Below are 18,135 nucleotides of genomic sequence, written 5' to 3'. Positions count from 1 at the left end.
CATTTTCATCAATAAATCTTGCATAATCCGGTTCTGCTCGCTGCTTTTTCTTTGCAGATTGAAGCGAAGTTGAAGCTTCAGTCGAATGGGCTAACATCCAGTTGTTGCCCTTTTCCCATTCCTGTTCATTTAAGCCAAAAACAAACAGAGAAAATTATTCAAAAAAAAAAAAAATCCAAATAAAAACAAACCATTTTTGCAAGAAGGAAGATGAGGTTTTTGAGGCTGGACAATGAAGCCTTGGTTTTTCTTCAGAGTTTGTTTCGCGTAACTGAATTTTCCTTCTGTGACATCATATCCATAGTCCTGCAAATCGGATAATGATGTGTTTCGAGACAGCGCCTGTAGCATTATTGTCTGAGTGTGCAATGGAGATTTGTTGTACACAACAGATATGTCTTCGAGCAGCTTTATATGATATTCTGTTCGAAATAAAATAAATAATAAACAAAAAAATAAGAAAATGACAAGGATGACAGTTCATGAAATTATCTAAATAAAACTTGAAAAAATAAAAATCAAACCGTTTAATGTCTTCAGTAAATCGTTTATTACTGAAGATGATTGCCTATAGTTGTAAAACAGATAGACAAGCAATGAATCCACGTCATCTCCACCGATGCGTTCAATTTCTTTCCAAAGAATTTTTGATCGTGAATTAAGAGTTGAATGATGTTTCGAAAAAGACATTTTTGTGAAATATTTAATTTATTATGGAATTTTTAATGTGAAAAAAAATTTTTTTATTTTTTAGTCATCCTTTATTTTTTTAAAATTATTTATTCACTTTCTCCAATAATAATTTTGTCAAAAGACATTCAGTTATCCAAAAAGCTCACAAATAAAGTCACAAAATTAAAAGAAAATTACTTTAAAAAAGTTGATAATTTTCAAAATTATATTATTATTCCTTCTTTTTTTCAAAAAAAATTGTGTTGTTTGATTCCAAAATGAAAGATTATTTTTCAAAAAAAAAAAATTAACTAAAGATGAACATTTTGAAAAACTTTTTGATTTTTTTCATTTTCATTCAAAGGAAAAAATTGAAGATATCTGTTTGGATGACTAATTAAAATATTTTTAATTACAGATATAAATATTTTTTTTCACAAATACAACCTTGAAAAAATTATATGTTTTTTCGATTTATTCGTACAAAATCAAATGTAGAATTTTTTTTTATTTGCACAATAATGATGAAACATTTTTTGTTCAATTTTTCAACTTTTGGAAACCTACTCAAGATAATTTATTCTTTATTTTTATTTTTATTTTTATTTTTAAATTTGAAGATTCTTAAAAAAGAAAAAGAAATTCATTTCAAAAACTTTCAACATCACAAATATAAAAATTTCATCCAACAAAAACGACTAAACAACAAAACATCTCACAAAATAATGTCAGAATGTTAAAATATTTGTACAAACAATGAATGAATAATTATCGTTTCATAACATAATGGTCAGACAATTGATAGACAATTAATAAAAAAAATTATGGATATGATCATTATGAAAAAAATATTTTTAAGGTATCCCACGAGGGTCACACCTTGGGTGACATTTTTTTTGCACGAATCGATTTGTTGTTATGAAGGTGTATGAAATATATCAAAAAAAGGGGTACCAAGGTGTGACCTCTTTTTCGAAAAATGTATCTCAAATTTTCAGATCAAAAATCTGTGAAAATTTTTTGCTTTTTTGTTCTTTTAAGAACGAGAAAATGTATATTTTCTATTAGTGTTCATACGTTTCATAATTATTAAAACAACAATATTCATTAAAAATGATTAAAAAAATGTGTGTTTTGCACTCTTTTCAATTAGAAAAAATTTCCATAACTTTATTTCAAAATGTTCTTTCAACAATTTTTCTCCACATTGACGTTGTATCGAGGTTTGTTTTTTTGTTAACTTATGAGGAAAACACATGCTTTAAAACAAATCTTTCTTCTAGGAAATCAACATGTGTTCTTTCTTTGTTTTAAGTGAAAATATTTGTATGATTGATGAGGAAAAGAATAATTGCTAATAAAAAGGCAGAGAAGGAAGTTCGATATTTATTTATTTTTCCATATATGAATATTAGCCTGTTGATGTTTTTTGTGTTTCTTTCAGGGCAGCAGGTCAAAAAGAATGAAAATGAATGAAAGCGGGATATCTCATTGTGCAGGCTGACCATCGAGTTGGGAGAGCGAATTCATACGAAAAGTGCACAGGGTGAAGGGATTGGGAAGGGAATTGGAGTTATATTTTCAGACGGAAAAACAGGATATTTTTCAATGATGAGGGTGGAATTGAGCAAAATGCATAAATTTCACATTTTTCAGAAGGAAGGGAAATCAATGCATTTGAAGCTAAAATGACTTCTGGAAAGGATGGTTGGCAAATCAGATGATGAAACACTTGAAAAAGGAAGGAATAAAAAAATTTAATTGGAGGAAAACAGGTGCCTAGGGGGAAAAAGTTGGAAAATACTTATAGAAATGGTAAGAAGGTTTGTTGTCGTAATATTTTTGAAGTAATTATTAATTTTTTCATTCAGGATGTTGAAACAGCGAGGGATTAGCTGGCTTTGAAGAAGAAAAAGAAAAGTTTGGGGAAAAAAATAAAGACAGACAGATGAAATTCAAGATATTTCGAAGATTCCCGGCATTGGGCTTTGGCGAAGAATTAGTTTTTGAGTAAAGGTGATTTTTTGTGAAAGAAGGGGAAGTGAAAAATTGAAAGAAATGGAATGAAAAAGAGATTGACATTTGCTTTGTATTTTTTGTTGGAGAGGGTGGATGATTGAGCTGAAAGTGAAAAGGATTCTGAGGTTTCTTTTCGGCTGAAGAAGACAAAATCCTGAAGAAGAGAATTTTGTTGAATTTCTTAGTTGATAATAATATGCATTCATCTTCTTAATTTTTAGCAATTAATCATTTCATGACATTCATTCATCATCTTTTTCTTCTTCATAATCAAATATTTCAACATCATATCATACAGTATCTTCTTCTGTTTTCTCTTTCTCTTCCTCATCATTTTCATCCTCCTAATCCTTCTCTTTCATTTCATACACCTTTCATTCACCGCCTCCTCTCAACCAACAGATCTTCCCTTGTTCCTTCTTCATTGGCTCTTCAATTCTCTTCTCTTTCTCCATCTTTCCCTTCTCTCTCTTCTCTCTCTCACATCCCTTCTCTCCCTCATTCTTTTCTCACTCAACAGCTTCTTTCTCAGTCAACTTCACCTGATCTTTCTCCTTATCCTCCGCCTCTTTTTGATGAATACAACGAATTTTCAAACATTTACACAAGAAAACTTCAATTGAGGCAGAACAGACTGAGATGGGGGCAGAAAAACAAGCAGATGTCGAACAAAGAGCAGAGGAAGCTGGCTATTTTCACTGGAATGTATGAGAATGGGAATGATGGGAAAGATGGAAAAGGAAAAAGAGGAAATGTTGTGAGAGGAATGACAGGAATAACAGCGATGAGGGAGAGAGAGAAGGAGAAATGGAAAGAAGAACTGAAAGAGAGAGAAAAAGGAAAAGGAAAAGAGAAAGATAAAAAAGAGAAATTTCCTGGTTTTAAGCTGATGGGTGATTAAGTGGAGGATCTTGATACAGATGAGGCAGTCGATGAATATGGAGTCAATCCATTGGCACTCGAAAACTACTCATCTTCCAACACAATCAACACATTTGATTTTCCTGGCTATGCAACCAATCTTATTGACGACTTTCTCTTTGAGCAATTACTGAACAATGGCGATGGCATTCTGCGAAGAAGATTCGGTTCGCTTGCAAACAGCCTCATTTCGAGCAGAGAATTGTCCGTTTTTCAGTCAGATGCGATATGAATCCATCTTTTGAGCCTCGAAGACAAAGACTGAGAAAAAGCGATAAAATTAAACACAAACCTTTTCACTCATTCGATTGCTGGCATTTGCACAGGAAAAGGAACATCTCCTTCTTCATTGCCCAATGAATCTTTTATTTCTCTTCCTCAATCATCTCCTTCACCCTCTCCTTCATCTTCATCTTCCTCATCTTCTCCAGCAGTAACTGACCTCTCTCTCCATCCAAAACCACCTCATCGTTCTGAAATTGCTATGGCTCGCCGCATTAGAGCAATGCATCCTCTCCTCCGCCGACGCTATCTCAACCGCTGTGCACAAGTGGCTGCTGCTTCTGGCGCTTCACGTTCTTCTTCTTCTTCCTCTTCTTCCTCCTCCTCTTATTCTTCTTCATTGCTTCGCTCTTCTAGAAACAGCTTTTTGACAGGCGAGGAGCAGTAGATGAGGAGGATGAGGAAGCAGTTCGGAAGAAGAAGGAAAAGACAATATTTTGTTCTTTCATGAGATGCGTTCAAGGCGCTATCGCTGTTTGCAGAGTTTCGGATGGTGGAGCGGAATGCAGAGAACCTGGAGAAGAGGAAGAGAGAAAGAGAGAGAGCGAAGGAAAGAGAGAGAAAAGCAAGGAACGAGAGGAGAGAGGAGAGAAGAACAAAATTACTGATAAGTTGAGGAAGGAATTAAGTCATGCAAGTGATAGGGATAATAGCTACAATGAAAATGAATATAAAGCAAAAGCAGAAGAAAACGAGAGTATATCATTGATTAGAAGAAATTCTTTGAAGAAAACAAAGAAGAAAGAAGAAAGTGAATGCCTTTTCAACAGCTCCATCTTCAGCCATGAAGACAGGAGAAGAAAGATGAGACACAAACAGAGATAAAAACTGCTTCGGCTGATGAAACCGAAGGAGATATAGAGGAAAGATGAATGAGAAAGATGAGCGGGAGAGCAGGAAAATGGAGAAAGAAGAAAAAGACAAGAATTTGTTTAACAGCATCCCAGGAATACTACAACCACACCTTGAGACAGGCACGCCGAACAACCAGAAGGAGAACAAAATGGCCATCTAGGCGCAGCAAGAGGCGAAAGAAAGCCAAACGCCAATTTTGACAAGAGAGCGGAAATTGGACTGCATGTTGAATGATTTAGCCAATTCTGACTTAGAAGATTTGGACAATGAACTGGATGTGCCTTGCCGCTATGTGCGTATTAAAAGCGAAAAAAAACAGGCAATTTGAGTGGAAGATGCGAAAATTGCCTGTGAATGCAGCAGTCGACGCGAGGCAGACGAGAACAAGACTGGATCTGATGAGTGCGCTAAAGATCGTTCTAAAGCAAAGACGTGCGGAACTGCAAAGAGGAAGCATAAGTGACACACAGAAAGGGAAGGAAAGGAGAAGGGAAAGGATAACCGCAACTGTTTCAGAAGGAGAAATGGATAAGAACCTTTAGAAAGATAAGTGTACCTGGGAGAAGAGATGCGCTGTCGTTTTCAAAATTGGAATCTTTCTTCGCGTAGCAGAATTCGATGGCGATGGATTTGATGAAGAAATATTCTGCACTCAATTTGGTTGCGCCTTTTAATTCAACTGCAGAATTTGACGTAAATACAAACATTGCTCTTCTTCCTCTTTCTCATTGCACTTTATCACTTGTAAATTCGTCTTTGTTCAAGAACATCCAATAACAATCTTCTCCTTCTCTAAGAACATCTCTATCTCCTTCACTGCAATCCCAAGCTAAACGAACATCTTCTGCTAATCATGCTGCTCCTGGCTCCCTTTTTCCACTTTCATTGCCTGCTCTTTCTTCGTCTCCTTCTTTTTCATTCAACTTTCATCGAATTCAGTGCCAGACCTCATCTTTCGTTTCAATTCAGAAGCACAAATGATCATTTATTCTTTCGCAAAATATCAGCTGAAATTCCATTACGACGGAAGCGATTCTCCACAAAGCAAAGAAAAGTCTGCACGTTATCAACAACTGAATCATCTGACTTTTTCATTTGGAAGCTGAAAGAATTCACAGAAAACATAAGGAGTAGGGCAGAAAACAATATTTGGAACGAATGATTATATGGATGATCTCCTCGAGATTTCTCGATGCTGTTTGAATTCGACTAGTCGTGGAAGATGAAACAAAGAGAGAAAGCTGGTATTTGCGAAAAACTATGTTTGAAGGGAAGTCATATGAGATTCTGGTACTAATTGGATGCAAGCAAGTTGAGATTGGAAAGCTGAAGAAAACATAGTCTGAAGAAAATCACATGATATATATGAATATATTCTTTTTGAAGATACGACAGCAATGAATCAATTTTTCTGCAAGCGTAATTTTCATTGGATGAAGAAGAAAAATTAGATGAAGAAATTTCGAAGAAATATTTATATTTGAGCCAATAACAGACTTCTCGAAACACAAGTGATGACATATTCTTAAGTTGAAAAGAAAATGAAAATTCATGAATATAAAGTGAAATGAAAAGCTATCAGAATTAGAAGATATTTATATGAGAATCAGATAAAGTTCATTATTTTCGGTGATTTTTGTATGAACCAAGCTGAAAGAAAGTGTTTGAGTTGGAACAAACATTGAGGTGAAGAGGATGAGAGAGGTGTCTTGGAGGAGGGAAATGAAGGCGTTGAGAGCATACTCGATGGTGGTACATGGGGTCTGTTGGGGTCTGCCACAGGCATCTGTATTGGTCCCATTGCTTGCAACGATTTTGTTCTGCGCGATGAGGGGGAGCCAGCCATTGAACTCAGCTTTTCTAATTTTTCACGATTTCATTTAACGTTTGATGAAGCTTCTGAATCAAATTAAAAAAATGGAGATTTATCTGCTACACAAAAGTGAGGGGAAAATGAGAAAAATAACTATTATTGTTTGATTGATTCCAATATTTTTGTTTTCTTATCATCTTTTCTGTTCTTCTTTATGATCTTTCTCTTTTCAATGTTAAGTTTTTCCAATTATTAATTTTCAACTTTTTTTTGAAGTTCGATTTATATATTTTCTCCACTTATTAAAAAAAAAACTTGATCAATAAATCCTTTTTCGCCAAAAATAAAAAAAAAGGTATGGATTTTTGTTTAAATATTTAAACATTTAAAGTTTTTTTCAATACATGCTTAATACTCATGAAAAATCTATTCTTGTTATCAGAACAAAAAAACTATTTGATCAATAAATACTACAATAGAATTTCTTTTTTCAATTTTTGATCTTTTTTATGAAGTCAAAAAAAATCACCCATTTTCTCGAGGATGAAAAGAATAACTGGAGACAACAGACACTCTCTTTCATTTAACACTCTCAACGCATTGCTTTTAATATAGTTTTTCTTTATTCATTTTTTTCAATTTTGTTCAGCTAATTTTTTTTATTGACACATTTCATTATATTTAACTTTCAAATTTATATTTATAAATATTGTTAAAAATTCACTATCTCTTTCAAAAGAACAATTATGAAATGAATACAAGAAAAAGAAATTACTATAAAACTATTTTCGTTGAACAATCCACTTCAATCATTATCTCCAAAGAGGAAAATGAAAAAGAAAAGAAAGAAGATAAAGAAGAGGAAGAAGAGGAGGAAGAAGAGGAAGAAGAGGAAGTATTTCAATTGTTGTTCTTGTTTTTCAAAATGTAGCTGAGACGAGGAGGTGTTTGTTGTCGAGCGATGGATGAGATCGAAACGAAAGATGAAGAGGAAGAGGAATAAGAAGGAAAAGAAAAAGAGTTTTCATCTTTAAAAAGAGTAAGTGCTGATGGAGGAGCTAAGGAAAACAATGCAAGTGAAAAGAAGGTGGAATTTTTATGTCGTATTCAACATTCTACATCACATTCAAGATGCCGAAACCAAATGCGCTGCTTCTTTACTCCGTGATGTTTAAGGTGAAGTTCTCCATTTGTCCACTTCGGCATAATGATACTTTATGGAATTCACTGAAATAGAATTAAATTTATATGGCATGATTTCATTTATTATATAATTGTTTTTTATGCTAATGATTTTGTGAGGAAATGTTTTCTCATGATATAGAAATAATCAGAAAAATCTTGTTTTTCAAATTATTAATGGGATAAGATCAAATAATTGTAATTGGTGAAAAATACATAAAATCGAGATCCGAAAGTGCAAAAGATAAAAAAACGTTTTTAATGATTGAGATGTATATTAAGGAGATGGAGATGGAGAAAATTGCTTCGGAATACATCCTTTTGATGAAATTAGAATTATGAAAAATTAGAAATGATTTATTTTTCAATTTTTTGTCAATAACACATTTCCGCAAACTTTTATCACACAGCACATGCTCAAAACAACATATATAATCAGATTATAGTGTTATTAGTGAAATATGAAAAATGCTATATTGTACTATTATGCCTCCACTTCTTCTAGCAGACTTGCTAAAGTGCAGAAGAATTAAGCTGACAGCTGAAAATGACGAACGAGGATTTTGTTCAAGAAGGCAGCACTCAGGAGGTGATGGAGCTGATGATAATAGAGAGAGGGAAGCCATCGTTGAACAAAGGAGTTCAGAGGATATTTGAACTTGTGGAGCTCAAACAGAGCAGAAGAAGAGGAAGAAGAAGAATAGGAGGAAGAAAAATGGGGAGGAGAGATTGAGCGAAGGCAAAAGAGCTGAGAGCTCGTTGTTGTTTAATTTGATAACTGGCTGATGATCTGTGTGCAGATGCGAAAGGGGAGCGCATGGATAATGAAGCGGTGCGTTGCAGATGTGCAGTAGGAGACAATGCTGGACGAGCTGGACATGCTGGACAAGAAGCCAGGAAGCGGAGTGGGTGGATGGGCAGAGATACAGCGGAAGAACAACACTAAAGAGGCATTTGGCCCTAAAGTTTTTAGAGATCTTTGTTCATTATGGGATAAGGAATGGTGTAAATATGAAGAAGGAAAAAAAAGAGACTTGTGTGAAAAGTTCTGTACGCTTGTCGAAGGTATCGAGGAAAAGCAGAGAAGTGCGACTTTGATCACTTCATCTGAATAGGTCTGAAGGAGCTGATATGTCATGCGAACACACATATCCCGTTTCACCTTCGGAAGCTGTGCTGTAAAGTGGAAGCGTCGGTCATGATGAAACACAGATGGTTCGGTGAATGTGAAGTCAACAACGGAGTGGGAAATTGACTCTACTAGCAGAGCATAGAAAAAGATGAAGCAGGCAATATGAAGAAGATTCTGACCAATTGAGCAGCGATGACATGAGTGCATGAGTTTGAAAGTGTGTTTGATGGGGAACCTGATCCGGAGAAGCAACTGACGGGTTTGGAGGATGTGAGACAAAAAGAAGAATGACGAGTGAAGACATCCAGCCCAATCTTTTTATCAGACAACAGATCGGACTTGGAAGAATTGATTGCTCAGAGAAGGTGGCAAAATGCTGTGAAGATGGTGATCAATGCATCTGTGAGACGTTATCGGTCATTTCAGAAAGTCTGTGCATTATCAGAGCTTATTCCGATGAGTGTTCCGAAGGCGTTGAAAATAGCGGTTGAGAATAAACGTAATGACTCCTTTCTTCTTCTTTATCTTTTTCTTCCTCCTCTTCCTCTTCTCATCTCCATTCAAAAACACTTCCTCTCTTCTGTGACAACAAGAAGTCTTAACTATCTTCTCACATCAGCATCTTCGATTTTATTCCTCAACTTTTTCTTTCCAGCCATTTTCATCAGGAAAATTTGACAAATTTCACAGAAAATCCAGAAAATCCAGAAAATAACAGAAATTTCAATGTTTTTCCTTCGTCTTTTTTTTCTGTTCAATTGTCTGCTAATTCTTTAACTTCGCTGGAGCTTCTTTTCTTGCCGTCGATTGTGAAATCTGATGATTTGATGAAGGGAAATAACAATAAAGATACAAAAAAATAACTCCAAAAACTTCATCATCTTCTTCTTCTCAATCATCATCTTCTTCTTCTTCTCCTCCTCCTCCTCCTCCTTCCATTTCATCGTCATCGTCTTTCTTCTCCTCCTTCTCTTCTTATTCCTCTTCTTCCACATCGCTTTCAACTTCTTCACATCAATTTAACCTTTCTCATAATAACTCCATGAAAAACACTCTATTTTATTTGCGGTCTTTCATTTCATTCCATTCAACGCCTTCTTCCACATCAGCATTTGCCATTCGCAATTCACTTCTCACTTCATCTGCTTCTTTTCTTTCTTTTTATTCTTCTTCTCCTTCCTCGTGAATTTTGAGTTATTTATTCAACAACTTTCTTTTATTGGTGTTTTCTTCTGTTTCTTCTTTGGCATCTTCCACATCTTTCAATTCAAAACTCCCAATAACAAACAACTTAAAACAACTTTCACATAATCCTTTATCATCTTCTTTATCATATTCTTCTTCTTCCTCTTCTTTCTCATCGTCATTATCATCTTCTTCTTATACGTCTTCGTAGCCTTCATTTTTTTCGCACAACAAAAACAACTTTCTCACACAACTTTTTCATCAAATTTATCTTTTTCTTCAATCATTGTCAAACGATCAACGATATTTTCAACTGCTCCACAACTCCAGTTGTTTTAATTCGACTATTTATTAGAGAAATACTCAAACACTCAATTTTTTTTCATGCTTTGACATTCTTATTTCTCTCGTATTCCAATGTCACACAGAAGGCACTCAAAGTGAGGGTATTGTTCAGCATTTGTGAAAGGCGACTTTCTGAAAAAAATCTCTGCTCATGTCTCCGCCTTCACAGACCTCAGCCTACTCAACCCAAGCGCCCCCACACCAAAAGCGCCATCGCTTCTTCCAGCTTTTCCTGTTTCTCTTTTATTCTCTCCACAAACTCTCTATGTGCTGTCAGATACACACCTTTCTCCTCATTCCCTTCACCTCCCTCTTTGTCTCCCCTTTCTTCTCCCTTTTCTTCTCCCCCTTTGTCTCCCACTTTTCCATCCTCTTCCTCTTCTCGCTCATCCAGCACCACCAGCACAATCTCCTCAGGCAACAGAACCACATTCTCCATCCTCAGCCCCGCGGCATCCAACCCTTTCTCCACAATCTCCCACACTTCACACACTGCAATCCCTCGCCCCATCACTTCCTCGTCCAATTTCACCTCCGCACGCCTCTACTGTTGCGATCTCCATATTTGCAGCGACGTGTCAAACAGATCGTAGATCGACGGGAACGCATTCACATCTGCCGCTGCAAAGATCCGCTTGCTCCTCCTACTTCGTGCCAACTTACACTGCAAGCGAGGGAAGTGGCGCTTCATGCTCAACTGGAAGCATCGCAGAAAGCACCACATCATATGCACACACAACACACCCATACAGCACCGCACTTCGCGCCACAACATATCCCCACAGTGTCTGTTGTTCCCTCAGTTACGACTTCTTTTGATTAACATACTCCCCAGCTTCCTCTCGATACCGTTTATCGCTGCAGTCAAAGTGAATGACGCCTCCGCAACCGAGGCATTCGAAAAGTCAATCATAGGAGCTGATGAAGATGACTCATCATTACCTTCCGCCTTATTTTCATCGCTGCTCTACATCCAGAATGACGAAGTGAATCAGCGTGCTGTTCTTGGAGAAGAAGATAAAGACGCAAAGCGAAGAGACTTCTTCTTCACAGAGTCAGCCAAATGAATCTTCATTGAGTTAAGATATCGAACAAGTTGGCAGCTCCTTCTCTTGTGCAAAGACAATATCTTCATTGAAAAAAGAGGTGGATAAGTTCATAAAGCCGATCATTTTTGAGTTACGGAACAAGAAGGAGCTGAATTTCTTTGAGATAAATCGAAACGAGAAGAAATATTTTAATAAAAACTGATGAACAAGCTAAAACAATGAAGTATATGAAAAATGATTGTGTCTCATGAAAGAGATGTAAGTGTTATTTTGAATTGTTAATAAAAAAACATTTCTGCGGAAAAATGGATAATACATTTTATTTTTCAATCAAAATTTCTTTTATTGTTCCATATGCTTTTTATTTTGAATGTTGTTCAAAAACAATAAGCAATGAAATGTTGAATTTTTATCAATCTTAAATTTCAAAAAAAAAGTATTCCAAGATAAGCAGTTTTTAACTTTTTGTTTCACAATAAAGAAGTTTGTTTAAAAGAAAGAAAGCATTTGAAAAATCAGAATGAAAAATCAAACGGATGAAATGAAAACAAAGAATTAAAAACAAATTATTGTTTTGCCCAAAATGGCTAGAAATCAAAAGTTTTAAGAAGACAAAAAGGTAAAAAAGGTTAAAATTGAATATGATATAATGCCTATTTTGAATTAATATCACAGTATTAGCGGAAAGAAATCTTATTTATGTTTTTTCACTCTATATTATGGAACCGAAATGATCATTATTTTTTGATTTTTTTTGATCAATTATCAATAAGTCACTGACTGACTTGAAACAAAATTTTTTCTTAAGTCACAAAGGCTCAGAATGAACAATTGAAACTAAGCCTGTCTGACCTGACAAGTTTTTTTTGGGTCGGTGACAAATTGACGGACGAGTCATTTTGACGTGTCATTTCCCATATTTTTTAAATATATTCCCTGTTCATTTTTAAAAATTTTTATAGAATGTTATATGAATTCCATAAAAGAAATCTTAGTATTTTTTTTATTTTTGACAAATTTTTGATCAAATTTGTCACAAAGTGTCAGTTGCGGAAATATTATTGAATTTATTTTTGAATTCATTTTCTTTGAAACATTTGTTGTAAATGATCGTTTATTGTTCACAAATGAGCTGAATTTTAGTATTTTATTTTATTTGCAATTAATTGTTTCAGAAATAATCAATTATTAGCTTCGAATTCAGAAAAGATATTCATTCGATGAGTTTCGGACTTTCTGTTGCAAAAGAGCAATCAGAATATGACGAATAAGAAGAAACACGAAATAAGAAAGCTGTTTGCTTTGTTTTTATCAGTCCTTCTAGTTCTGCTTCTCAAGAAACACTCTTATGCAAACTGAAAAATTATGCAATAGGCAATAAAAACAAGGATGATTCAGCTGATATAAAAAATTATATGATTATCTCTGGAACAAAAAAATAAACAAATCATGAGGTTTTTTCCACAGAAGAAGGAAGATGAAGCTAAAGATTTTTTGATGTTTTCTATGTCAAAAAATAAGAGACAAGAATATTCAAATCATTAAATATGCACATCTTTATTTTTATTTGGACAGTTCAATGAAGAAACAAATGTGTGATTTTTTATGAGATCATAAAATCGTTGCATTGTTGATCTTATATGAGTAATTTTTTTGTTTTTTCAATTTTTTATAGAAAAATATATATATGAAAATCTGAAGAGGGATCGTTGAAAAACTTGAAAACATGCAATCAATCGATGAAATTTCTAAATAAAATTGTGATTGAAAAAATGTTATGGAATGCTTGATAATTCAATTATCTTTTTTCCGTGAAAGTTTTAGTATCGGATAAGAAAAATGAAAATGAACATTTTCCGCGGGATAGTAAATATTATTTTTACTCAGTTACAAGGTCAGTGACGAAGGGGAATTGATGACGGAATTAGGCAGGATGATTTTTAAGAAAAGCATCTTGGAAGGAAATGCAGCAATTTGATTGTCAAAAAAAATATTTCAATGTTTGTATTTTTTATTATTCTTGTTTTTCTTAAAGATGTTTCCATCCATGGCCTTCTCAGAGTGCAAGAATCTGATAAATTCTATTAATAGTCATTCCTTTGCTTTTCTGAGGAGAACATCAAAAGAGAGCTGTGCAGAGGGACAATCAGCAAATGAGAATTGAATATTATTTGTATTCAGTTGGGAGAGGGGATGAAAATAAATTCAATTTCAAAGCATTTTGATGAGAGCGAATGGAATGACAACAATTGAACAGTTATTGGAAAGAATAAAATTCGGAGATATTTTTTTCAGGAAAAAAAAAGTGGATGACAACATCAAAAACAGAATATTTGTGTGAGAAAAAAGGATGATGGAGAAAGGAGCACAGGGAAACTATGAAAATGAAGGTTGGCAGCATCAGTGATTGGACAATCCTCTGCATTTGCGATAAAAGAGGGCATGCATGTTCTATTGAGGGATTTTTTAAATTAATGCAAGACCAATAATTTTTATGTATTTTTTAAATCATTTTTCCATTCCAGCAAACAGCATTTTTTATGTTGAGCGTCATTCCTGGTGACAATCCATTTCAAGTTGCATTTTTGCGGATTATATGGTTTCTTCTTCTCCTCCTCCAATCTTTTCATTGACGAGATTTTTTTTTACAAAGCTGGTTGAAAAAACGCCTTCTTCGTATTTGAGAATAGTTGTTTGAATGGCCATTAAATGCTCATTGTGCAACACACAAAGAAACTACTGTCTGTTGCTGCTGTTGGATGTTATGAAATTTGAATCTGTTCAAAATGAATGCATTTTCTTCCGATGAGTCTTGTTTGCCTTTGTTGTTTTGCTATTTCTGAGGAGCATCATCGAACTCATTTCATTCCATTTCTCTCTCAGATGCCCCTTCTTCTTTTTCTTCTTTCGTTTTTTTTTCCATATCTGCTGCGAGAATTTTGTTTGCGAAAGCAGTCATTGTGTTGAACTCTGATCATCCAGCATTAACTTCATCATCATCATCTTCTTCTTATTCTTCTATTTCAACTTCTTCTTCTTCTTCTTCTTCTTCTTCTTTTTCACATTCTTCAAATTTTTCTTCTTCTTCTTCTCAGTTTGTGTTGGACAAAAGGCTGTTGTGGATATGAGCTGCTGTGTCGAGGGAGAAGCTGGCAGAGATTCAGGCAGAGAGGAAAGAGAGAGAGAGAAAATTGGGGAGAAAAACAAGGACTCGAGAAATGTGTATCTGCTGAATGAAGGAGGTGTGTGTTCGAATGAATGTGTTGATATTTCTTTTTAATTCTTTTTATTTCTTTTTATTTATTCGCAAAAATTTCATTCATAACGTGACATAGTGATTGTCCCTGGAACGCCTGCAGCTGAGGGAATGACTGATTATGATTGGAATCTGAGGAGAAGTTTGTCTTCAATAACGATTTGATTTACAGAATATATTTTTTTTTAATTGGTTTTTTTAATCTTTCTCATGTTTTTTGTCAATATTCTTTTTGTCTTTTCATTGAAATTGATTTGCTTTCCATTAAAAATAAACATTATTTTAATCACCTGATCTCATCAACATTCGACAGGATTGTCGGAGTCGAACCGGAAGAAGCTGCTAAATCCATCCACTTATGTCTCCTCCACGCGCCTCTCCATCCACAATCTGCCATTCTTCATGTGTGGAACAGTCAATCCTTCTTCTCTCGCTTCCTCTTCTGCTTCTGCTTCTTCTTCCAAAAAGAACACAAACAAATCTTCTTCTCTTGTTTCGTCGCCTACGCTGCTGAAGAGGCTGGTTGTGAATGCAGTTTTGTGGGGGAGGCAGAGCAGATGGGAGAAAGAGAAGCAGAGGTGGGAGAGGAACTATGGGAAAGCACTGAAACAGAAGGAAAAAGAAGAGAGAATGAAAATGAAAAGGGAAACGAAGAAGAAGGAAGAGAAAGAAGGGAAGGAGGAGAAAGAAGAGAAGGAAGGGAAAGATGATGAAGAAAATAAAACTTCTTCATCTTCTTCTCTAACTTCGGCATTGTCTGTGATTCCACCTTGTCCTCCTCCCCCTTCAACGAAAGTGAACATCAAGCAAGTTGTGATTGTGAGAGAGAAAGAAGATGCTCCAGCACAAAAAGGGAAATATGAGAGCAGCAAACGGAAGAGGCAGTCGAGGCTGGGAAAGCCGAAGGGATATGGAGTGAATTGCATGTGTTATTCGGAAGTGCAATTGAAAATGTTTTATTTTTTTTGAAATAATATTTTCTTTATCTTTTTTTTTATCTTTTCTTTCTTTCTCTCCATTTCTCTCTTTCTTTCACAGCCTTTGTGGAGTTCCTCACCCATGACGATGCGCTGCTGTGTCTTGTGTTCTGAACAACAATGCAGAAGCGTTGAGTGTTCTTGTTTCGAAAGAGGAGTGGGAGAAAGAGAGGAAGCGATACAGAGACAAGACAGAGGAGGTGGTGAAGAGGGAGAAGGAGGTGTATTTGAGAGAGGAGAAGGAGAAGAGGAGGAAGGAGGAGGAAGAGAAGAAGAGGGAGATGATGATGATGATGATGATGATGATATTGATGATGATGAAGGAGAAGAAGGAGAAGAAGATGATGATTGTATTGGTTGGGGAATTAATTGGTTAATTGGAGAAGAAGATGATGATGAAGGCGAAGAAAGAGGACGAGGAGGAAGACAGGAGGAGGAAGAAGAAGATGAAGATGAAGAAACAGAAGCTGAAGCTGAAGAAAGAGAAGGAGAAGAGCGACTGTTGGAGGCAGAGAAGCGATTTGGTTTGTTCATTGGATGAGGAGCAGCTTCAATGTCAGAAAGGCCAAATCATAGTTTGGTATCTATCAGCTTAGCGGAGCAGATGAGCCGCTTTCTGCATTGGTTGTGGCAAAAAGGAAGCATCTCTTTTTTTGAACGAAAAAAGAAGATTTGTTTGTGGAGATAAAATAATGAATGAAAGAAAAGGATTAAAGATGAAGAAAATGCGTTCACTGAAACATAAGAAAAAATGTTTCGAGTGAATTGCGCAACAAATTTGATGTCGATTTGAGAAGTTTCTATTCTGAAATTGTAAATGTTTTTCTTTTATGAGGTTAGCAGCAATCAATTAAAAAATAATCCTTTTGATCATTTTTACATTTTTTCATTAATTTTTTTCTCAACAAATTCTTTATGAACATTCTTCCAGAATACACATTATCAAGAAAGGCAAAAGCTTTTTGGGAAGAAACAAAAAGAATCGGTGGAAATAATGTAGAGGAACTTCTAATTTACTTTTTTACAAAGCTCAAAGATGCAGAAGAGACAACTAAAAGAATAAGGAGAGAGCTGAACGGTTTGAAAAATAAACACTTTGCATAGATTTTTTAATCGATATGGGTGATTATTTTTGTATCCATGTTTTCTCTATCAATATTTTCGGTTTAAGAATCCACTTTTAATAATGAAAAATGAACACAGAAAAGTTTATATTCATTACAAAAAATTTTTTCATGAATATTCTCTCAAACATTGTTATTTCGAACAATCATCATTAATTTATTTCTTTTGAATGTATAAACTGTCTTCAAAGAAATTAAGCCTTTGAAGAAACAACACCCAGAAAAAAGTTATGATTTCAAAAATAATCACCCATATTTTGTTGGAAAAATTATAATAATGTCAATTTCACAGAACCTTTTCATCAATTGATTGAAGACTTATCCATCGTTTACAATTCCGCTCAGAAACATACTCAAACGATGCTTTTACAAGCTATTTCCAAATGCTCATCGTTGAAAAAATTAGAAGATTTAGGATTCAATGTTACTCAAGGGAAAATAAATCACGCAAAACAAACTTTGAAAAAAAACTTCAACAAAGTTGAAAAGCCACTCGAATCAGTTATTCCTCCAAAAAGAAAAGGTTCTGACATATTATCACTTTCAATTAATAACTATACAACTCAATTTTAATGATGTATTGTAGGATTAAGTGAAACAGAATGGAAGAAAGGGAATGATTGGATGATAAATCATTCAACAGAATTATCTTCAATAGTTTCAATTCGCAGGAAAAAGAAAAAAGCAACTGAAGAAGAAGAATTTTTAGATGAAAAAGCTTGGAATAATCTCATGATTATAAACACTGAAGACCCTAATCTTCATGCAAAACAACCACAGAATGAAAAAGATATTTCTTCCATCAATAAAAAATTCGATATCACTTTTATTGCAAAAGTTCCTAACAAATCAAAAAGAGCCTCTCAAAGTGAATGTTCAGAGGAAACCGAACTCTCGGATGGCTGGAGGAGGTTTGACGAAAAGAAAAAACTGGGATATTCAACAGTAAAACTTGAAAGGAATTCAACTCTTAAAAATGATGGATCTTCAATGAATTTATCTAATTCCCTTCCTCCTTCTGATTCATTTCCTTCGGATTGTAAATGCTCAATCGATTATCAAAGCGATGGAGATGCAAATGCAATGACATATTCGGAAGTGAAACAATGTCGTCCACCTTTTCCGAAAGATTTATTTTCGTATAACTTCTCAAAAAATTCTTTCATAACCAAAAAACACGTTCATTCGAGCAGAGAGGTAAAATCCAGTGAATTGAAAGAACAAAATTCAAATGAATCAAACAACATCCATTTGCAAGAGACTGACTATGAATTAGAAACAAGTGTTTTCAACAATTGCGATAAGAAATATCAATAATTTCTG

The 18,135-nt window shown here is 34.7% G+C and overlaps 4 protein-coding genes across 4 annotated transcripts; 3 read left to right on the top strand and 1 right to left on the bottom strand.

The window, feature by feature from the left end:
* Nucleotides 1–2,926: 2,926 nt before the first annotated feature.
* On the top strand, nt 2,927–3,592 carry MONOS_6624c1 (uncharacterized protein; the record flags this gene model as incomplete). Its single annotated transcript, XM_067876867.1, has 1 exon — nt 2,927–3,592. One exon carries the CDS (start codon nt 2,927–2,929, stop codon nt 3,590–3,592), a length of 666 nt encoding a protein of 221 aa, XP_067730947.1.
* A 5,012-nt stretch (nt 3,593–8,604) lies between these two features.
* Nucleotides 8,605–8,859, top strand: MONOS_6623 (uncharacterized protein; the record flags this gene model as incomplete). The annotated part of the gene is made up of 1 exon (XM_067876866.1): nt 8,605–8,859. One exon carries the CDS (start codon nt 8,605–8,607, stop codon nt 8,857–8,859), a length of 255 nt encoding a protein of 84 aa, XP_067730946.1.
* A 1,728-nt stretch (nt 8,860–10,587) lies between these two features.
* Nucleotides 10,588–10,917, bottom strand: MONOS_6622 (uncharacterized protein; the record flags this gene model as incomplete). Its single annotated transcript, XM_067876865.1, has 1 exon — nt 10,588–10,917. The coding sequence occupies one exon, from the start codon at nt 10,915–10,917 to the stop codon at nt 10,588–10,590; it is 330 nt and encodes a 109-aa protein (XP_067730945.1).
* Nucleotides 10,918–14,579: 3,662 nt separating this feature from the next.
* Nucleotides 14,580–16,229, top strand: MONOS_6621 (uncharacterized protein; the record flags this gene model as incomplete). Its single annotated transcript, XM_067876864.1, has 4 exons — nt 14,580–14,697; nt 14,791–14,853; nt 15,025–15,637; nt 15,815–16,229. The coding sequence occupies 4 exons, from the start codon at nt 14,580–14,582 to the stop codon at nt 16,227–16,229; spliced, it is 1,209 nt and encodes a 402-aa protein (XP_067730944.1).
* Between the last annotated feature and the right edge of the window lie 1,906 nt (nt 16,230–18,135).

Source organism: Monocercomonoides exilis (genome assembly GCF_001643675.1).
Source record: "Monocercomonoides exilis strain PA203 chromosome Unknown scaffold13-1861174, whole genome shotgun sequence".
In the NCBI taxonomy this organism is placed as follows: Eukaryota; Preaxostyla; order Oxymonadida; family Polymastigidae; genus Monocercomonoides; species Monocercomonoides exilis.
Note: the sequence above shows the minus strand (reverse complement) of the source record. Positions and strands in the feature narration are given on the sequence as shown.